Source organism: Tympanuchus pallidicinctus, unplaced genomic scaffold, assembly GCF_026119805.1.
Source record: "Tympanuchus pallidicinctus isolate F22 unplaced genomic scaffold, pur_lepc_1.0 scaffold15, whole genome shotgun sequence".
NCBI lineage: Eukaryota > Metazoa > Chordata > Aves > Galliformes > Phasianidae > Tympanuchus > Tympanuchus pallidicinctus.
In genome coordinates this window covers 9,544,782-9,568,069 of record NW_026294669.1, presented here as the reverse complement: position 1 = coordinate 9,568,069, position 23,288 = coordinate 9,544,782, and the positions used below count along the sequence as shown (strand labels likewise).

Genomic DNA, 23,288 nt, shown 5'->3' with positions numbered 1-23,288 from the left:
CCATCACTTTTCAGACTCACACAGGAGTAAAACTTCTGTGTAGAGAAACTGTTAGGTCAATCTGCAGCATTTCCTACAGACAGAAACAGCTAACATCACTGTCTGGATAAAACTCTCAGATTTACAGCCAAGGTCTTGTTTGAACTTCCTAAGTGTGCTGAAAGATTGATTTTAATGGAAACACGACCTGCTTGCAGCACTGAGAAAAACACCTATTCACTTCAGTGGGAGCAGGAGGAGCATGCAAAGGGAATAAGATGCAAAGGATATGTGATGTAATTCTGGGCCTGAGATTTTGCCAGTGGGAGCAGAAGTTTTGAGGGTGTAATTTCATCCACCCTATTGGAGACTCCTAACAAGAGGCTGATTTTAGTGCATGCTCATCACTTGTCATCTTGAAATCTCTACCCTAAAAGAGGCCTTCAGCAGTCATTAAGAAACTCATGTCCTCAAATGGACAGCTCTTTAAAAAAACTGCTATATTATCAGAAGCATCTGTGATCCTTCAAAACAGCCACAAAATATAAATAAAATAAATAGTGCTTTTTGTTAGTTTTGGTGTGCTGCTATAAGTAAGAACAAAAAGATTCATTCTTACTCATAGGAACACCTATAAATGAGAAATACGGCAGGGGAAAAGATGCTTATTATTTCTTGGCTAAGGAACATGGTGCCTCTCTTGTAACACTTGGAAACATGTACATGGGGCTACCTAACACAACCCCACCTCCCTCAGCTCTCTCTACCAAGCCTGCATGTCTAATCCTTGTGAGGGGGAACTAAGGGGACAGAGCAAGGAGCATCTTCATCCAGAAGTTATGTGGCAGTAGTATGGGCCATTCTGAGCTGCTGTAGCTTAGGCTGTGCTTATTCACTATCCCAAATATCTCCGTTCAAGATCTAGCCTCCTGCAGTGAGCAGACAGGCTTAGGGACACCTTTCCAAATTGCAGAGTTGTTCTTGTAGCTATGTTAGCCGTTGGCACTATTGGTTGGCTCAGCTGAGGCTAGAGGGGCACATTTCACGCATAGAAGCTGGACAATGGCTCTGCTGATCTTTAGAATTTTGTAGCTATTGCTGCTTAATTATCTGTACACCTCACTGCTGTTTGGAGACTTTGTCATATGATGTCCCCCCAAGTCCTTCCCTGCCTGTCCATGCTGCACTAACAGAAGTGGAAAGGCATCTTTCTCTTTTGCATACATACATGATTTTGCATTCTTCTCTGAGAATCCAGCCATATAATATGAGCCTATCACTGGTTTATAGCTTGCTTCATTTATGTTTAAAGACATGTTGTCTTCAAAAATATAAAAGATGAGCCAAATTCCTCCCTGATTTATGCACTCCATACTACCACCTAGTCCTGAGTCTGTAATCACTCTATGTCAAGCTTTCCCATCTTTTTCAGTGGGCGTTACATGCATGGAGTATACTATCAGCCTAGTAATGATATGTTTGCTTGCAGCATCTTATTTAGCTGCTAGTTATCTTTGTGTGCTACAGAGAAATTCAGACAAGATTTGCTACTTGGTAAACAAGAAGGTGGGGGTACGAACGAAAACCCTTTTTATTCACATCAACTCCTTTATCTTTTCTCTTCAACACATACGTTAAGATAGCAATGTGTGACAGTAGTAAAATGATACAATGTGAATGGTGCAAGCTGAATTTTCAGCTTGGGCTGGAAATTGCATACATTGATAATATTCAGACTATAATATTATCTTGTCTGGAAAGGTTTGATGAGGTTTTATTGCCAAATATCAGCATGTTTTTCAACCCCACACCCTCTCTTCAGATCACCATGGAAAAGTGGATCAGTCAGGTCTGTTTTGCATCCAAGAAAGAAATAAATAATTTGAACAAGTTAGCCTGAAGTAAAAAAAAAATATGGCTTGGGTGTATGTCTTTCTCATCTGCACTGACTTTTAGCCTTTAAAATAGTACCAGGCATTTAACTGAAGAGGATTGACAATATGCAAGTAATAATGGGCTGTGGAAGAAATAATTGGTTATGAAGTTACAGTGCTGGAGGTTTTCTTTTTCTTAGTAATTTCCTTTTGAATGTAAGTTGAATTTTCTTTTCCGTGCATAGAAGATAAGCAGAAACTATTGGTCTTGTTTGAAAAGATATCTGAAGTTCATTAAAGGTTCAAATAATCCTTCTGAAAAAAGAGAGGCACGGGCCCTGTTGTCTGTAATGCAGGTAAGGACAAAGGGTCCTCTCCGTGCAACTGAAGAAAGTGTGCTTTGAATTTTCAGTTTGAGACTGGGGCACAGCTGATCCTGATGACCCAGGTAAACGACAGATAATGTACTAGTATGTTCATAAGCAGAGAGAAAGGGAAAGAAAAAGAAAGGGTGCTCCTGTTCAAAAGTTATTCTGAAGATTTTTCCCAATATCCCAATTGCTAGTTACTCACAATTTCCTTTTATAAATAATTATGAAGGATGAAGATCATAAATTATATCATAATTTGCCCCAATTAATGTTGAATGATCAATGCAGTTTGCAGAATTGAGTGATTTGGCTTCACTAATGGATTGTGCTGAAAATGACTTTCTGTCACGTTATATAATGTTCTGTTATTGTCTTTAGCTCAGCTTGTGAGATGCTAGAAAATCTCTGTTATTGTAGCTTGGAAGCTGGTGTCTGTCTCAGTTTGCCAAGTGAACTATATGGGTTTTCTTCTAAATGCTGTTACCAGGAATATGGACAGATCCAAACCAAGAAGGGGCTGGATTTCCTATTCATGGATTATCTTTATGTAAAACAAAACAAAACAAACAGCGTGGACTCATTACAGATTAGTGTATTTGCTATATCCTTCTTTAAGGTTGAAATCTCATGTATGAATTTCCAAGATTACCCATTTCCCAACTGTTTGACTGAGCTCTGCAAAAGCCATTGATAAGAATTTGTTTCCTGTCATGGGACTAGTCACTGCTTTCAATTACCATCCTACAGTTTTATTTGCCACAGATTATTGACTATTTAGATGACAGAATTAGAAGAAATGCAAATTAAAACGTAATTCTTTTAACTTGTGCCACATTAAATCTCTCTTCTTTTGGCTTTTAAGCATTCAATTTAGGATGATAGCATTTTTTTAAAACACGTGAGCTTTTCTTTCTCACTTTCTCTTTTTTTGACTCATTGTCCTCCATTTCATTGATTAACTGTGGATTTCACTCCACAATGCTTGTAGATGGAAAGGCCTGTGATTTCTGAGCTATCATGCAATCTTGTTCTTTGAGGAAGTCCTATATATTCCACTAGATTTCTATAAATTTCAGGTTGAAGAATGTACAGTACCTTCATTACCCTGTTTTCAAGCAATAATGTGTAACTGTGGCTTGAGTAAAAAAGAATGCAGCCTGAAAAAAATGATATGCATAATTGCCCAGATGATTCAAGTTCTCTAGCAGAAACCTTCTATAAACAGATACATCTCTACTGTGGAGAGCTCGGAGATGAGCATGTCTCTTTATGACTTCCTGACTGGCTTTCAATACAAGTCTTCTCACAAGAATATCCAGGTCTTGGCATCAAACAAGTCTTGAAATCCAGCCCTCTCATTCCAGAGAAACATGTGTCCAGGACCTGCTGTGGTGGAGACACATTTGAGATCTTGGCTGTTTATCATGTCTGGAGGAACAGATTGGACAAACAGCTAGCACAAGTTCTGTGTGGGACCTAGTTTCTCTCACAGGAAGGTAGGATAAAAGACAAACATTATCTAGTTATTAATATATTTATGCAACATTTCTTTGCTGCCCGTTGCCATTTTTTCCCCCATGTTCAGCATGAATTTCCTCAGACACATTATTGATTATCTGATCTCATTTAAAATCACAGACTCCATCAAACCTAATGTTCCCAGAACTGGAAGCTATAGTGCAATATGTCTCCTTTTTAGGAATATTGGATTTGGCCTAAACATGGTTCTCTGACTGTGTAGCAGTAGGAGACTTTCCTTCCTGAAGCAGTCTGATTTTTAGCTACACATCATACACTGGCAGCCACCACCTTCCTCTCCATGCCCTGCTCAACACCTTACACACAGCTGTAGAGGGCAAGCACCTCAAATATGAGAGGTAATTTGATGTTAGTTTTGCTTCACCTCAGCATCTCACCAGAACAGAGACCAACAACTAATCACTCAAGATTTCAGTGTGTGGGTTTTCCTATTGAGGACAAAATTCTTCTCCTTTCTCTGAAAATCCCACAGAGAACTGGGACAGATGTCTGAAGAGCTGAAGGTGATAGTTTCGGTAACAAAGTGTTCTCGAACGTAAAAAGATATTATACAAAATCCTGTGTTTTTCTGCCCTACACACAGTGCAGCTCCATTTTGCAACTGTGTTGGCAGCTGCAAGCTTCTAGACAGAAAATTATATTATAAAATCATGGAATTGTTAAGGTTGGATAACAACACTAAGATCATCAAGGCCAACTATGATCCCATCACCACCATTCCATGTCCCAGTAGCCAGATGATTAAATATTTGGTTCTATGTTTTATTCTCAAATCTGTTGACTTTCAGAGCTATTACTGTTTGTCAATATGGTGCAATCACTGTCAAATGCAGGAGAGGCTTAAAGGGAATACACATGGGCTGACTCCCACTCTGTGCTGAAGTGTTTCTTCCACCATGCATGGAACCCCTCCTCACTTCTGAAGTGTGTTGACTGGGTGTGGTGGGAATTTTGCATCTAATGAAATGTTTGTAAGCTCACAAGTTGAAGGATTTGTAAACAGACTCCCGAGACAAACACCGTTTTAAAGCGTTTGGTGAAAATGCCTGCAAATGTCTGCAGACGGGAGGATAAGCAAATGGGTGATTCAGTCCTGGGGTTTGTCAGGGGAAGCAATGAGGGGCTTATCCTGAGCCTGTGATAACCCGAGGGATGACCTCACAAGTGCTTTCCCATGCTGCTTTTCCTTCACCCACACTCTTTTTGCAAAGTGCGTCATTCTCTGTGAGCGGTTGCTGTGGGAACATTCCTGCTTAAGGGTGTGTGTGGATGGCCAGACAAGCAGGTTTTCCTTCTGCATCCAGTATTGTCCACTCTTTTCACTGAAAAATTGAGTGCACCCAAAGGTCTTCACTGGGTCAAATTAGGCCAGCAAGGCTCTCTATAACCATGATGTGCTAAGATGTCCCACCAGTTGATCTGATAGTGAGTTAGGCTGCACCCATCAGAGTTCAAGCAGTCAGGAAGTTAATTGCTCAAGACTTGCTTTGCAGCAATGCTAATTGAGTGGGACTTGAATATTTTCTCAGTTTTCTAAAGATGGATGTGTTTTCTTTTAAGAACAGCTTTGCATCTTTTCTTTCTGGCTTTTCATTTTTCTTTGAGCAAACTGTGCAGAGAAAACTCCCACTTAGCACTGATGGTATGAAATTTTCTTGGCCAATAAAGACAAGATGGCACTTCCAGGCACTGGGGCTGCTCTAGGAAGGTAAGGAAATGCTGCTGTCCTCAGCAGATGGGTGAACCGAGATGCAGGAAGAGCAGATGATTTGTGTTTGATCACACCGTATGTCCATGGCCAGGATTCAGAAGTAAATGTTTCAGACTAACCCAAGTAACTATTACCCTTCCTTATTTCGAGACCATCAAGGGAAATGTCAGAGCTTCCTGGAGATCAGAGCTGGCACTGCTAGACCCTAAGCAGAGCTGCATGGAGCTGGGGGAAGGCCTCACATGCTGGGCCATCTGCAGCTTTTATTAGCTTCTCTGTGACAAAGGCTGCTTCGTTCATAGGCATGGGAGAGGGTACACCAAGAGTGACAATGCTACTTCCTTCCAAGGAATAGATTGCAAGCATGGGATCTGTGCTAATTTCTGGAGAGCTCTCTCATATGAGCCAAAAAAGGAGTTGGGACCCACACGAGTGTTTGGGGTTCTCCACCATCTTCTTTTATTTTTGCTGAAGAACAGGTAATTGGAAGGTTAGAAACATTCTGCCCTTATGAATACAGCAGTAGCTGTATTCTGGGCTAAATTAATTTATAAGCAGAGTTTGCACGAGATATACATCTTGAGGCTTAGAGCCCAGGGATTGTCCATGATGTCTTTATTGCCACTTTGATGTGGTATACCTACATGCTGCTCCAAGCAGAGAGATTTATGCCCTCCTTTTTCTCATCCTAAAATAATTTAATAAGAGAAAGATAAAAAATGGAATAGGCTTTCAATATCAATTTAATCTGCAGCTATCCATAGCGCTGCACACCACCCATAACTTTCCACTGATTTCCTTGTGTCCCTGAGGGCTGCCTGCAATTTTGTTGGTCTGTATTGTCACTGATTTTCGTACCTTTGCTTTTACACTTTGTAAAATCTTGGTTCGCTTTTACATTTACCTCAGCCCTGAATTTTCTGGATATCTGCTGGTTGTCTGGAATAATTACAGCTTCCCACGAAATTCTCCTTCAGCCTTCAGATGTCTGAGTTTTCTCAAGCTACAGTGTAACAGTATTTTCCTTGGAAATCCAGTAGCAAGCATTCAGTTCTGAGTCAGTAATGGTGTGATGTCTTGTGCGCTAGCACACACGCAGACTGATTCCTTCTAAAAAGGAATTAAAATAATTTTAAGAGAAACTGTGAGGGAAATAATAAAGAAGTGTGGAAATGAAGCATGATTTTGTTCAGATATATAGCTACAGTTCTCTGAAAACTGCAGAGAGGTGCTCATTCTGCACTAGCATGACTTATGTCAGGATTTAATCCAAAGTCTAAAGCCATTAGTATTTGGGAGGGATCCATTTTACCTTCAGCCCAAATCATTTTCTTGCCTACCATCCCTTGCTGGGTAACTTCATGGTTTGGTTTTAAAACAGAACTTTTCCCACAGGCAGCAAAATCTGGAGGTAAGTGAGGATTGTTCAAGGCTCATTGCTGTGAGGTCAGGGCTTGAAACATCACCCTTCCCTGCAGCAGAGTACAAGGATTAGCTTTTCCAGAGTTCATTTTTCAGGGCAACTTTGCCCAGACATCAGCCAAATCTGCATTGTGGGCAGCTCCTTTAGCTCCTGCATAAGGGTCTGCTGCCAAGGTCCATCTGCCCCTCTGACAAGCACACAGAAGGCGTACTCAGCCTCTTTCCCCCAGCACAGAATGTCTCCTGGCTCCGCAGAACCCAGCTGGGCTTGAAACATCGCGAGAGAAACTGAGCTTTAAGCCCACAAACAGAAATGCTGTATTTCTAGTTGGGAACTGTTTGCATTCTCAGATGAGAATGAGTCAAACAGCACGAGCTGTGACTACATGCTGGGAAAATATCATCCGGAGGACGTAGTGAGACACAAGTACCCCCGTACCTTCTCACTGTATTCATTACAGAGTCCCCGTGACTGTTTATGAAGGCAAGTCAGCTGTGGCTTGTTTGCTGGAGCAACAACCTCATCTAAAAGGTTTCTAAAATCTCCAGGCAGACTTCATCATTGTGGATGAGACCTTGGCTGGGGCTGGAATGGGAAAGGACGGGTAACTGCCTGGCAGGAACTAGTTCCCTGTTGGAAGGAGCTCCTTGGGAGCAAATGTCTTCAGCACACTTAGTATTTGCTGCTGCACTTTCTTTTGTTTTATACCTGAAAACATAAAGAGAGCCAGGGAACAGAAATACATCTCTCAGCACCATAACAGCTATAATTGACCTGATGTTACATTGATCACAGCACTCCTTCAGGCACCATACTTCCCAAATCAGTGCATTTATGCTTAGCTGAAAATGATACCATTGGGATTTAATTAAACCCACTTGCTTGTCCTTGTTGGAGGGGAATGGAGATGGGGTGGAGCCAGAGTAACACTGTGCAAGGATGGCCTGGCAGTGCTGCCCCTGCAAGGAGGCACCTCCAGCTTGTGGAGCCAGCATGGAAAGGCCAGATATGTAAAGCTGGCTAATATTTTGGAAAGTTCCTCCGAACTTGTTAACTCAGTACATCTGTAAATGCTGGCCGTGTTCCCAGCCTTTATTTTCAGCCCACTTTTCCTGTAAGCTATTTTGCATTATCTGTTTGGTTGCCATCAGACTTTCCCATTAACTCCCAAAGATGTGATGAAGGAGAAGGTGAAGTCCAGACCCTGCAGGATGGTCAGCCCTGACACTGCTGTGCTGTGGGCATGCTTCATGGCAACTGGATAACAGGGGCAAACAGTGCCTTGGTTTGCACTCAGAAAATGTGCATGGCAATTAACAAGCTGGCACAAGAGCCCAGAAGGAAAGAGTGAGTTGTATGGAGGGAGAAAATGAGGAGAAGCAAAGGCATGCCTGAAAAGTGAAGGTTTTGCAGGGGACACAACAGAGCTCTGTAAGAATGCTGTGAGAACCCAATCCATAGCAAGTCTGGTGTCTCTCAGACAGCTTGTTTCTCTCATGTGCATGGTTATAACTGAAAGGTGGGAAGGGCCCCATAAAGGGCCAATAAAACATACCTTCTCTATATCCTTACAGGCTATAGGGTTTGGTTTCCACACATCATGAATTGTTGTTACCTTGAGAGAAAGTTGCTAACCCTTGAGATGCTGAGGTTTTGCAGACAGCGGAGAAGTACACTTACATATATGCACATGCCTGTGTACACAAGCTGACTGTGTCTAATGCAATAATTTGCAGCTGTCAAATAGTTAATGTAGACTAAGCTTGTGGACTCATAAATTTTGGTTTAGCATGCAATTCTGCTCTGACAAGTGTCTGTATAAAAATAGCACCTTCCTACTGAAATGATCTGCTGTCTCTGTGTAATCACATGCAGATCTGATTAATTTGCTGACTAAATTAAGGGGAGCAGCTTTGAAAAATGGGTGCCTAAAGTTAGGTATGTTCTATTTAGCTACGTAAATATGCAGTAAGATTTTAAGTGCTACTTAAGTCTTGTCACTCCAAGTTGCCCTTGAAGTACCTTTTAAAATCAGATTACCTTTCTGGGGCTCTAAGGCACAGAATTAGATAAGTGGATTTGAAAATACTGGCTTCATTTTTGTTCCGTATAATCTCTGTTGTTTCTGGAGATATACAGCAGCTCCAGGAGTGGGCGAGCAGAACTCTTTTTTTCTTTTTCTTTTTTTTTCTTTTTCTCTCAATTGTATAAACTGAAAAGATGACAACTTAACTTCTAGATCCCAGCATGGGTTTGTAGTCCTGATAGTTGGAAAAACAAACCAAACATGTTTTTTACTTGTAAACTGACTGCATTTGATCTGGAAATCATTGAGCTGCAATAAACATTAACTCCATGATCCCATTTTTATGGAGTCAGTTTTCAGACTAGAACCACACTTAACAAAACAATCATTATAACTGAACAGCAGTGCTTGTGAAAAGCATTGCATTGAAAACATTGATGAAAGAAGCCTTCTGTTTATCCATGGAGCAGCAGTGACAGCAGCAGTGTGAGCTACAACACACTGCTCCTCAGCAATTGACACGATGGACAAAGTGATGTTACAGCTTCAAGTAGGCTGTTTTGCTGGATATGGAGCTCCTGAGCTGGCGTAGTGCAAGTGGTTGCACTGTCATGCTGTTCAGTTTTTTGTGGGCTAGGACACTTTGCCTTAGTGGCACTTCTCTAGCAACATGATTGCAAAAAGAAAAAAAAAGAAAAAAAAAAAAAGAAAAAATAGGAAGCAAAGTGAAGAGGAGGGATCTTGGATGCTATTACTTATTTGGTTTTTGCATAGGAGCTCAGTGCTGTTTAGTCCATCAATGCTGGCTGTGCAGAGCTTGGACATTTTTTTCCTTTTTGTTTTTTTTTTTTTGTGTGCTGACATCTGTCTGTTGGACATCAAAGTGCAGTCTTTGAAAGCCACAGAGTCATATGACTTCCCGAACACTTAGCAGTGATCTATACAAATGTGGGCAGTCTCACTCCTGGAGAAGACATTCTTCTGAGATGACACGGTAAAACAGCTCTTTGTATTTGGGCAGTAACAAAGATTCATTTGTAAGTATTAGCTGTCATCGGGGCTTGACCTCTTCAGAAAGTATTCTTTAGCGAGGGTTTTAAAGTGGATTTGGAAACATAATTATTCTTGTCCTCGGGTAGAATCTGGGCAATTTATGTGCTCAGCTGACTTGCCATTTTGGCTTCAATGGATATTTATTCCCATAATGTAGGATTTCTGTGCGTGATCATGTTATGGTGACTGAGGATGATGGTAATGGGTGGATTAGATATGTGCAGACAGAGATACTGCTCATGGTGACACATCCTTAATTGTCAGTAATGCTGTAGCAGCAGTGTGCTCAGTACTGTAGCCCTTCAGTGAAGGGGAAGAAGAGAGTATTTATCTCTTTGTTCTGTTCTCTGTGTATGAGTTCACAAAACACTTCCAAAGAAGTGGTTCATGGCAATGAGAAGGTTGTTTGTCTGCATAACTAAAGCCAGTATACCACTTGGAAAATTGTACTTTATACCTTTTCTCCTGCATGGTAAATTTCTTTCTGTAATATTTCAATATGCGTTTTTTTATTCACCAACATGTCATTAATACTTTGCCCTGAAGCTTTTATTAGTAGTGAGTCTCACGTATCTTGACTTTCTGGAGTTAATATACCCCTTGCTATAAATGGATATTGCTGCATTTCATAGGGTTTTCCAAGAAAGTGGCAGAGAATAGATGTATTTGCAAAGGCTGCATTTTTCACTAGATCCCAAAATTTATGCAGTTACTGCCAAGAGGATATTTTCCTAGCCCTCTCAGTCTCAGGCAATATCCCCAAACCCCATTGGTGAGGACTAGTCCAAATCCTGTAGTGGGATCAACTGGATAAGATATAAAACAGATTTGTGGGCTCATGAGAATTTTCTCAGCATATCCATGGAATAAGAGTTCTGGGTGGAAAGCCATACCTAGCTCCTTTTCCAACACAGGCTTATAAATAGTCATTATAAATGTTTCATCTAATATCTCCATTCAAAAAACATGTGTTCTGCCATTGGTCAGCTGCTGTGAAGTAGGGGAGATGCCACTGCATGTTCAGTTGTCTCCAAACACAGTTGGCTTTGGCTACATGAGGTACTTTTCTCTATGGTGTGTTGGTGCAGCCTTGTATCTATGATGCTGACTGGGCCTCAAACCAAAGCTGCAGTCAGGGCAGGATGCAGACATCAGATGGATGGAGAGGGACATCAGCACAATTACTGTTTCCTGTGAGTGACGTGCGCATGTTGCACCAGCTGGTTGTGGCAGAGGGGTGGAAATGCATCTTCTTAATGTGTACTTGCTAATATAAATTAATTATTATAATAATGAAGCGAAAGCATGATGAATCTGCTTTCTCCAGCCCATCTTTCATTCTGCCTTTGCTTTGGAAGTGGGTAAAAAAAATGTCACTCTGTTTTTTGTTTTCATTTGTGTAGTTAATTTGTCATTTTTGTTTTGTAATTGTTGCTAAAGTTTAATTGATTTCTTACTGCGACTTGTCATTTACTCAAAGCTGTATTATCATGGTAGAGCCTAAGTGTTATTGAACAACAAACATAATGGACAAGTTTTTCCAGCAGCAGAGATGGATTTTGCAGGAAATTTTCATGAACTGTTATAGACTAGAAACATCTGTGCTTTTCTAGATCTAAAGTATGACAAGGTGCTTGTGGGTGCATGGTTTTGCTGGAGAGTAGGGACACAGCACAAGATGTGTGTGTAGGGTGAAATACTCAATGGGAAAAATACAAAAATGGATTAAAAGGAGGAGTGAAAATCTCACCTGCAGTTGGAGATGTGGGTAAAGAAGGAACTGTCTTTCCACCTCATCTCTAACCTACCAAAGGTAATGAATGTATTTTTGTTGATGCAGCTGGGCTAAAACCAGCTGATCTTCTGCTCAGTGTTGTGCTCAAGGTCCTGGTAGCTGCAGTAGATCAAGTCTATAATCAATGTACAATTTCACTACCTTTAGGAGGACTTACTAATGAGCTTTATGCAGCACTGCCAACTCTTGCAATGGGGCGGTTTCCTTCTGCCTGGAATTGCTAGTTTTTGCATAGTGTGCTGTTCAATGAAACTGGAATCAGGGGAGACACCAACCAGCAAAATCCCTTTATAAGAAGATGTGTGTGGGAAAAAAATATGTATAGATTGCAATCTGCAAAGTTAAAAAAATCATTCCTTAATTATATCCCTTTGCTCAGCTCTGCTGGAAAAAAAAAAAAAACCAACAAAACAAAAAGAGAAAATGTCAAGCCTATGGGTTTTGCATTTGCAACCTGGGAGTGCACTGGAAAGAGAGGCCCAAATTATTTGCCTGTGTTTTAAGGGTGTATTAGATGGTCATTTGACTCCAGATGTTGGGCATTGATGGAGCTGCGGCTTGCACCCTCTGGAGATCAGTCAGACCTCCTTAACCTGTAACTAGTTATTTGGGCAGCTCTGAGATTTCTCTTTGTGAAAAGAAGCCAGTTTAGTATAGAGAATAATTGTGTTAGAAATATTTTAGCCCTTTCCATGAAGAAAAGTATGTTTAGGACGGAGAATATACTTTTGATAACATCCAGTCTCATAGTCTAATAGGATATGTGAGATGAGTTTTACTGTGTATCCTTTGTCGTTGAAGGCTGCTTTGTGGCCCTGTGTAACTTTGCCTTCTGCTAAATGCTATTTTCAGTCAATTTAAGGACTGCTTGTCCAGGAAGAGTTCCAGTTTGTGAGGCTTTAATCCTAATCATCTCTTCATATGTATCTTTAGCTGGAACAAAATGAAAGGAAAGCTGCATTTTCAACCCATTGGTGATCCTTTTCCAGTCAAAATTATAATAGTGTTGCAGGTTCTTACCACAGAAATGTCAAGTGTAAGTTCTAGGGCTTTAAACATTTATGGTAGTGTGCTAAAGACATTTGGACAGAAGAGGCCTTACTGGCAGTAGGGAGCAACTAAAACCACAAGCAGGCGAACGTTAGATTAAACACAAGAAGAAAAAATAGCAAGTCAATGTAAACATGTCTTGGAAGCCTGTACAAATCAGGGAGGCAGTTTGCTTTCTGAAATGCTTCATGGTACCTCGTCTCCGCTAATTAAGAAACCGTCCGTCTGGTTCATTTAGCAGCAGCAGGGTTAATGTTGGGTGAGCCCAGCCCCTCGGCCGGCCACCATCTGCAGGGGCAGTGCCCCAGGTAGGCACCGCTCCGCCCGCTGTGCCACACCAGGGAACGGGGGCAGGTGGGAAGGCAGAAGACGGAGCATCCGCTGACAGGACTCAGCCGTCCGTGAAACATTTTCCATTAATGTTTAATGTGTGTCAAAAATGTCAGCGTACGTAAGAGAGGCAGATGAATTATTTAGCTGTGTGAGTGCCTTGCCCTGTCCTTCCTGCTGATGCCTGCGAAACGTTTGCTGCAGTTTTGTTCAGAGTTTGGGTGCTGCCAGCGAGTCCCTCAAGGGAGCTTTGTGGCTTGATGCTTCATCATGCCCAGGCAGACATGTGAGTGGGTGACCACAAGCACTGCTGGTGGTGTGGATTTGTGGAGGAGAAGGGCTGGGGAAACTGAAATAGTGACAAAAGATCGGGGTGCCCTTTCTCATGGGCTCAGGGCACAGATCTTGATTTGTCCCTAACTGTGTGAGAAGAGAAAGCTCCTCTGTGAGTTGCAGGTTTTGGTTTTTATTTTGTTCTTTCTCTCTTCTTTTTAAATCAGCTTTAGAGAAAGGCACTGTTGCTGTATCATCAGCTCTATGCAGAAAGAGAGAAAGAAGAACCAAAGAAAGGTATCTATCTGATCAGATGGGGTTTGAAGGCAGGTGAGGGAGAAGCAAGCCTAATTAGTAGTGAGGTGTTAGCTTGTGAGTGTTGGATGAGCTGCAATGACCAGTTCAAAGTCCCCCTTGACACTTGCACAAGACACAACTGCTCCTCCTGGGCAGGGTTCCTTGCTGTAGGCAGTGGGCACTTTATCAGCCCCTGTGTGTGTTTGGATGGGGAACACAGAACCGTGCAAGCAAAATTAAAGACAGTGCTCTCTATTCAAAGAGAAAACATACAGATTGTTTTTAAGCATGGGGCAAATGTAATTGCTTTGTGTTTTTACTGTTTTTTTTTGTTTTTTTTTTGTTTTTTTTTTTTTGTTGTTGTTGTTGTTGTTTTTTTTTTAAATATTTTTTTAGGGAAGTCACAAGCCTTGGGACAAGGATCTCAATTGGCCTCTAATTAAATTTGCTTTCTTTTGGTCTGACGTGAAATCCCCCTGAGAGGCAGATGTTTGCAAAGCACACTTGAGGCACTGGCATATGGTCGCTTTGTATGGCTGGCGTTTCAGCAAAGTGCCTCCTGAATGTTGTACATAATTAGATATTTTATTGTTTTTTCCCTGAGAAGTTGCTGGCGGCTGGGGACAGCCGGGACCCGAGAGCAAAGCTTTTGGGGGGACAGATGACAGGTTACAGGTGCTAGCTGATGCTCTGCTGCAGCTTTTTGGAAACAGCCTGTCAACTAAACCAGCGCTAGCTAAAGGAAATTGTTCTGACCTCCAGAATTTAATAGAGGATGAGACCCTGTGTACCCAGCCTCTAAAATTTCATGGGGGACTTGCATCCTTCCTCCAGGAATCTGTGTGCGGGTTTAAACTTTTTATTGGATTATAAAATTCTGAGGAATGTTTCCATAAGGAATCCAATTGTAATTGAGAGGGGAGTGAAATGAAAAGAAAATATTCATGCTCACTAGGCTTGGGTAGAAACCATGGCCACGCTTATAATGCTACTTCAGATTACAAATGGCCCATAGCTCTTTATTGAGGCTGTAAAAGACTTGCATCTGGGTGGTTACTGGACCATACCACAACCTGCAGGAAGATCCTTAATAACTAAAAGCTCAAGGTGCTGAATATGATCATTTTCCTCTTGGAGAGCAGATTTGTTCTTCATGTGCTTAATACACAAAATTTAGCATTGGATGACCTATTCTTTTCCAATTCTCTTAATATCTCCCTTTCCTCCCCAAAAAGTCCGTTTGCATTCACCAGAGCATTTCCTATTACTGGTGCCTCATTTTGCCGATTTATAAAAGCAGACTGGAACAATTCTCTGCCACAAAAAGGTTTTGTGAGACAAAATTAATTCATGATTTGAAGGTATTTTTGAGGTCTGTGGATGTGACTGTGCTTTTCTAATGTGAGCAGTCATTATCACCCTTTTGTAGATGTGAAAACCAAGACCTAGCACAGTTAAAACAGCTTGTTCAGGATCACAAAGCAATTCAGGAGCAGAACTACAAATAGAGCAATAGAGCCAAGTCTTTTGACTAGCAGTCAGAGGTGCTATCCGCAGGGCTACCTGTAATGTCTAATTATTTTCTAAGGCTAGGAACTGAAAGATCTCAGCCTGATCCCCATATCCTGATGAAAATAAAAAGGAAATGCATAAGAGATTGACTCACGGTCACTGAGTTTCCTTAGCATCTCTATTAGTGTTTGTTTAAAGCAAAATGAATAAAATCTCCTATGGATGGAGATGAAACTCAGCCTCTGTCACAGGCTGTGCATTAATTTGATATCCTTCTGATGTTTTGAACAATATTGAGCCATGTATGAGAAGGCTGTTGGCTTAGGCGGGTTGCACAAGGTGTGGTGTTTTAGGGTTCGGATACTGAATTCAGCTTATTAGACACCACATGTGCACAGACACTAATGAACTTGCGTGTTTGCTTCAAGGAGCTGTACCTTTATTGAAGCTTTGCCTATTCTTTGGCGTGCTTTCAAGCTGAGGCTACTGTTCAAATGTGTGGACATTCAAAGGCTGCGCTGGGAGGCTTGGTGCTGCCAAGTACCTCGTGGAAGGAATAACAATCTCAGCAATTAGCAATCTCCCTTGAAACCCAGCCCTGACTCTTACGCTGTTGGAGGCAGGGAAAGGAGCTGTGCTCGGAGCAACTCTCCTTGTGTGAGCTTTTGAGCAGTGGGAAATCAGAGGGACTGACTTGCTGATGTACAGGGGGCAGAAAAGCTGCTGGAACTGTGACAAGCATTGGCAAAGTTTGGAAGCAGAGAAAGCCCAAAGCATCAATGTCCAATGGCTGTGACCAGAAGGATGTTCTAGCAAGCAGTGGCAATGTGTGATTAATAGAAGGAAGGACAGAATAAGGAAACATGGAGAAAATAATATTATTCTTGGACTGAGCCTGCATATTACATGTAAAAACAGCATTCATCTTTTCCTTTTAGAATAAGTGCAGCAATATATTGAATATAACTTTCCTCTCAGCTGTGATAAAGTGTTTGGCACCTGGTGCAATGCTATGATTCTTCTATGGAGGCCATCTCTTTGGTTTCCATGGTTCTTGCAACTTGTCAGGGGGTCACCTGGAAAGCAAAGATATGGCATGGATCTGTGTGTCAGTCTGCACAGTGGGGGCATGAAATATTTACTCCACACAACCCTAATAGGAGTACTGGAGATCAGATTTTATGGTTGGATCCTCAGTAACATTCCTATTAGGTGCTTTCCACACCTTTCTGTCTACCGTGCTGCATTTATGCACAGTCACACATGTAGAAATAAGTAGACTTAAATAAGCACAAGCTCAATTGCCGCATAGCTCTTCAGTTATGCAGCAAGAGAGCCCTCAGAAGTCTGTGAAGGTTCCAGGGATTGTTGGTGTTTCCATTGCAGAGCTGAAAGTGAGCTTTAGATTTGGCTCTACATGGGGTGAAGAGCACAGGCAATGCCAGCCATGCTTCCACTGGTAATGACTACAATGTCTGTTAGCTTTTGCTAATCTGCCCAGATAAGGGAGGACTGTCCAGTCTGACCTGCAGTCCCAGAAAGTAAATGCTTCCTGTGAGGCCAGGTATTACTGTTTATTATTTAATATGGAGAATAATAACCTTTGTTGGTGAAGTTTATAGTTCTAGGATGATCTATAATAGTTGTAAATGATTTTTACAAATTAATATTGCTTTCTTTCTAGCTGGTGCTGCCTTTAGATTCAGTTCAATACAGTTCACTCCTTCCACCCTCTGGGAAGTCAAATCTTTCTACTGCCTACAGTGGGGAAGGAAGGCAGGGGAGCCTGGCAGGCTCATGGGGAACTCAGGGCACAGAAATGTTCTTTCTTCACATCAAGGATCAGACTGTCATCCACAGAAGAGCTATTGGCAGATGCAGAGTGTCCAGGCCCATTTATCTCTGCCAGATGGTGCAAAAATACAAGTCTGAAGCACATGTTGCTCTATTCAACAGAATGCTGTGCCATGCTGTGGCCTCGCTGCGTCTGAACCAATGAGCCTCAGCCAGTGAAATCCCAGTGGCTAAGGACCTAGTAGCCCTCAGCTAAGCCCCTGTGCATGGCTTGTGGGAGCTTAGAGAGACCCAGCTAGGAAGGCTCACAGCCCTGTGGGGACAGACAATAGCATGCTAGAAGAGAAGGTAGGGGTTAAAGAGAGCTTAGTGCATATGAAAAAAAAGGTAAATATTTGAGGCAAAAAAGCAGAAAGAAGGAATAATGGAGAGAGAAAGACTGGAGAATGAAGCAAAAAGTATTAAGACAAGGAAAAAGGAGGATGATATTCTGCCAGGAAACAAAGGAATAGTTGTGTGAACAAAGCACTGGGGAAGCATTGGGGAAATGAGGGTTGAGCTCTGCACAAACTTTCTGTCTGACACCGGACAAGTCAATTCTCTCTGTCTCCATTTGCAAAGACTACAATGGGAATAATAAATTCTCCTTTGTTCTGCCTCTCTCTGCTCACATGAGACGTCTCTTCTGTTTGCACATTGTAGAAAGGCAAGAAGCTACTGTACTTCAAACAAAAAATTAAGTCCACTGAGGCTTGGTGGGGGAAAAAGAGAGGTAGGAAGGCAAATAGGCTGTGATAAGCCCAGGATATAAAATTTGAGAAAAAATGAAAGAAAAAAGAGACATATAGGAGAGACCTTTATTAAGGGAAGAAGAAAGAATCAATATGGACCGGATTAATCCTACTGTGTTGCCTCTTGGACTCCAGTGGAGCTCCTCAAGGGGTGAGTTTAGCCTAAGGAGTTCAGTTTTGTTTGGTTAAAGAAACTGCATGCCAAAATTTTTAAATAGTCAAATCTGTTCTGAGAACTATGAGAATGTGGGCTTTCGTGAAACGTTGCATAGAGCTTAGGATGAACAACTCCTGCTGAAGGCAACAGGAGCCAAGTGATTAAGCCCCATGCAGTGCTCTGACAGGAGGCCTTCTTCTAGCCTACGCATACGTTTTTCAGTATAGAAAGTATTTCCATATTTCCTGCAGCTGATCTTTATTTGAAGCCAAAAGCACACTGCATTTTTTCAGATCACAGTTAAAGCTTTTCTAGGAAGAACAACTCCAGATCAGACCAAGGGTCCATGTAGCCCAAGACAGTATCTCCAACAGAGGCTTCTGACCTCTGCTTAGAGAAAGAAATAAAGTAATCCTAAATCCTGTGAGACTCCTTTCAGGGATAATTTCTATTTCACTCCAGGAGTTAGCATTTGGCTTCCACTCCAAAGACTGAAGGCTTATATTCTTTCCAAAACTCTTGTTTGTTTTCTTAATCTTTACAGTTCCCTGGAGTTGTTTGCTGTTTGCAGATCTGTGGCCCACTGGGGAAGCCCTTTGAGCTGCTGACCTGCATGTCCTGCAGCAGCAAGTTCCCTGGGCATCTGGGGCATTTGTGCAGGAAAAAAAAGAAAAAAATTCTTTTATTGGTTTGCTGCATTTGATGTGGAAACGTGCCTTACACTTCCCATCTTGCCCAGCTGGCTTCTCATTACAGCATCTCACCTAAAACTGTGAGATGCTTCTGCTGCACAGGGAATCCCTGCTAGGAGACGAGCTGTGCATTTGCAACGTTGATCTGCCCTGAAAAATGACTCAGCCGTGCTGAGCAAGCATTTCTTAAATTTTTCAGTGTTTCCAAGTTCCCAAGAATACATTCTTCTGTCAGCTACTCCTGCAGGCATGGTGTGCTTTCTTCTTGTGTGGGGACAGCATGCTAAGCCCAGGATGTGGCAAAGATGTGAAATGCTGTGAGTTGGCTGAAATATGACACTGTGCTGTCTGCACCTCTGATTCTCTTCTGGTGAATAAGTGATTGCAATACTCTAGCTTCTTCACAGAGCAGTTACACCTGCAGGTGAAAGAGCAGGAAGGACAATGTTGCATATACCCATGATTATGACAATGGTGAACCAGCAAACCAGTGCATGGATGTAGTGCCCGATGTCCAGCCTGCCCTTCCATCATCTATCTGTCCTTCTCTGTTCATTTACTGCAGAGGGACTTGAGCCTTGTAAGGGCAGGAGAGCAGTGTCAGGCAGGATGCCTTCATCAGTGTCCAGGAACGAACTGGCTAGGTGGCTGTACATCCAGAGCTCTGTGGAAAAATTAGGTGGTGCTATGCAGACATGGCTTCAGATCCAGCACGCAAGTAAACAAAACAACTGTATTAGAAACAGCTGGCGGTGAGGATGAAACCGAGCATTATTAGGGATATGTTTGTAATAACTTATGTTCTGGGTAATGCATTGTTGCTGTTCTCAGCCCTCCTGGAGACAGATGCTGGAGACCATTGCTTTTGTGGCCTTCATTACAGCCATTGGTTTTCCTGTTCATATATCTCTTTTTCCAGTCATTATTGAAAAACCTAACAGCATGCTCTGAGATGCAGCTGCCAACATGTGACTTTTTTCAGGAGCCGGAGTCATCTTAAAGGCATTGGCCACAGACCTGTCTGCAGTTCCAGAGCTGCTGCTCGAGTGAACATGTGCTCTGCCCTGAGTCAGGGCATTGCTTCAGATGCTGTTGTACCTTTGGGAATGTAACCCCTCATCCTGAGGGAAGTTCTGCAGATTTGGAGAGCTTTTGTGGATTCCCTGGCTCAGTTTTCCTGAGGGATTCCCTTCCCTCAGGAAGGAGGGCTCCGTTTTCCAATTCCTTCACCTTTACCATTTTCACCTGTCCTGGGGAATACTGAGAAAGCTGAAAATGTCTGCTGGTGGCACCATCCCCACTGGTGTCTGTCCTTGCCGCTCCTGCACACAGCCAAAGCACTGGGGCTGCTGGCAGCAAACTGTCTGCCTGCAGCTCTGGATGTGATAATCTTTTGAAATCATAGAGCTTTCTCCTGGTTTCCATGTATATTGCCTGTGAGATATACAGAGGTAGGAGAGTGCTTTAAGTTGCACTGAGCCCTCAGTGCAGTAGGATAAGTTAATAGCAAAGTCTCATTTCTTTAATGCAGAGTGTGTGAAGTCTTGCTTACTTGAACACAGAAAGAATTCAGCAATTAAAATTCTAAGTGCTTTTCTGACACAAAATTCTCCCTAAAAATTCTCTTAGGACTGTGTTCCAAAGCCTACTTAAATGCGTTTACATCAATTTCTCCTCCTTTTTATATCTCCCTCCATTTTATTAACCTTTCAGAACTTTTGAAGTAGTGAAATTCTCAAATTTGATGAAGTGACATGAGTTGACTGTCTGTATTTTGATTTCACAAGCATATCTCTTTTGATGCTAATGATATTAATTTATCAGCCGTAAGGGTCTAGCTCTTAGTGCTTTTATGTAAATTATAGACTTTTCCAGACTCACTTTAAGAAACATGAAACTTGGAGGAAATACACGCTTTCATCTGATCTACCCTTCTTGTCCTCTTTTGCAGGCTCATTCCGAAATGATGGCTTAAAAGCTGCTGATGTCCTTCCTATACTGAAGGAGAAAGTGGCCTTCGTATCAGGTGAGCGCATCCTTCCTGGTTCCCTCTATCCCAGCACAAGCACTGGCTGCTGCATGGTGGTCCTTATGGTGCACAAGTTTGTTTGTGCACCATATGGTTCATGTTTGGATGGCAGTACTTAAATTAGCTCTTCTGCTAAAAAAATAAGGGCTATATGCAGAACAGGGTTACCCAGTAACACCCAGAGAGCAGGAAATTGGCCCACGGTGGTCTTCTTCATATTCTGAGAAACAGGTAAATGGGCAGGACAGGAGGCATAAAATACAGCTTTTTAGCTCAAACCCAGACCTAGGCTGTTTCAGAACTCAGGATGGTTCAGGTCAGGGATCCAGCCTGAGTTCAGGGTCTTTGAATCATCAGTGTTTGTCTTGCTATCCCAGTCTGCAGTAGAAGTACCACTGATGCTATATTCACAGGGGAAGAGAACACGTGAACCAATTGCAAACTTGCATGAAGTCATTCAAACTGCATTATAAAAAGTGAGTATTTCCAGTGCCTGCATTTTTGCCATTCAATCATCTTTTGGTGATCTTGCCTAATGCAAGAAGAAAGTTAGCATTAAGCAGTTATCCTGCTCTTCCCTTTTTGCTTTCACTGCTCCAAAGAAAGGGATGTCATAATAAAAACAGCGTACCTGAAGATCTGCTTGTGACATGAAGCTGAACTGGGTGCTCTGTGGAAGCAAAAGATAGGATGGCTTCAGATGGAATATTTAATAAGAACAGCTTGTCTGTATTGTTTATGTAGCCCCTTCCCTTATGGTGCCTGAGTTCATCTCAGAGCCAAGGCATCTCACATCAACCCATCAACTCATTACATGCTGTTCTGGTCCATACTTGCCTTGTATGTGTGGAGGAGGGCTGAATGAGCTGTGCCAACACACCTCAGGGTTTTCTTACCATGATCTGCAGCAGATGCAGGTTCTCATAGACTCACCGTGCTCAAAATATTCCTGTTCCTGGCCCAGCTCACTAGACAACAGCCCCAGCATTTCTACCTGCTCTCCAAGCTATTCAAATGCAATGGCTATGTGCAACAGGCATGTGGGGCCTTTGAAGACAGAATGTGCTGAGGCTCTAGTGTATTACAGTAGCCCCAGCATCACCCTCCAGCACAGAGTTTAACTGCTCCAACTTTCCCAGGGCTGGTGGAAGCAGATGAAGACAAGAATTGGAGTGCTTCAGCTGATTGCTAGGTTTAATTAAAATGGAATAACTTCCCAGAATATTCTTTGAGCACATCACAGAAATTTTGCCAAAAAGAAAAATCAAATTACTGAACTTTGTGAAAAAATATATATATCTCCCAGCTGTAGTTAGCACAGAGTCTGCGAGCACATTGCATTTGCAGTCAGACTTCCTGAAGGAAAAGCAGAGTTTTATTGAGTCTTCTTCAGAGTTTTACACTACAGTTAATTTTAACAATAAGAAAACAGTGAAGTTGTCAAGGAGTTCATCTTATCCTTACACCAGCAGAATTTATCAGTACACAAAGCATTCTGCTGAACATTTCAGTTGCATGTTTTTGCTGTTTTTTTTTTCTTTTCTCATCTGCTCTAACTCACCACCTTGTCTTTTCAGCCCTGAAGTGGCAGAGAACAAATGAGCTCAGGATGGCACAGCTGCACTGCTCTGTGTTTCAGCTTTGTGCACACCCCATACTTTAACCATGCAGAACATGAGGACAGCAGGCAGTTCACCTGCCCACACCACTGTGCAACCTCAGGGCCACCCTCAAGCTTGCAGAAGTGCACTTAAATTCCAAATTGAAATACAGCTCTAATTAGCTGGGCACAGATTCACCCAGCCTGAATTATGCCTGGGGCTCAGTGCTGGTGCTTTCTCCTTGCTGGCTCAGCCAGTGGCAGGCACAGAGCTTTGCATCAGCATCACTGTGCCAAGGGAAGATTTAGGGATGGATAATGGTACAGTTTTCTTCCTGGAACTGGTTCTTGACTTCTTCCAGAGACCCTACTGGACTGAACTCAAGCAAAGTTCATATGTCTGTATATCTAAATAGCACCTGAAAATCCCATTCCAACTCTAATAAGTGTGAAGAGAGACTGAGCAGTTACAGTACATCCCAGCCATCACAGTCTAATCGCTTCCGTCAGTGGCCTTGTTGCAGCAGATTAAGCCAAGGGCAGGAGGAGGCTTTGGCCACCTGTTTGTTGCCTAAACTCTGATAAAATCTTGGCTGTGCCTGTATGGTTCACTGTGTCACTTCCGGCAATGGAATGGCTTTGGGAACCATTAGGGAGCCAGCTACAAGACAAAGGCTGATTTTTATATTCTGGGAAGGAGATGAGCACAGAAGAAAGGAAATAAAACAGGTTGTAGATTATTTTGGTGGATTTTTTCAGTGAGAGGTGGTGAAAGTGATATTTTGGAAGCTGTGGCTTCAGCCTTTCCTGGGAAACACAGATGCTGCTTTGGAAGGAAGGTTAAACTTGGGATGCTGTTCAGCTGCTTGATTATATTTCTAGCGGATTTTCTGTTGTCAGTGCAGCATAGAAAGAAGTGGATGAGACCCTCAGGAGAGGGAGAGGTACGTGTTACCATGTTGGAGCTTCTCATACAGTTAGGCTGTGTAAAG

General features: G+C 42.2%; 1 protein-coding gene across 8 annotated transcripts in view; it reads left to right on the top strand.

Annotated features, from left to right (window-relative positions):
• Positions 1–23,288, top strand: part of KALRN (kalirin RhoGEF kinase) — a 445,988-nt gene that overhangs the window by 126,870 nt on the left and 295,830 nt on the right. For all 8 annotated transcript variants that reach the window (XM_052676088.1, XM_052676076.1, XM_052676075.1 and 5 more), the window contains exon 2: positions 20,619–20,693. In XM_052676088.1, the coding sequence (XP_052532048.1) occupies positions 20,619–20,693 (75 nt within the window). The remainder of the gene's footprint in view (positions 1–20,618; positions 20,694–23,288) is intronic.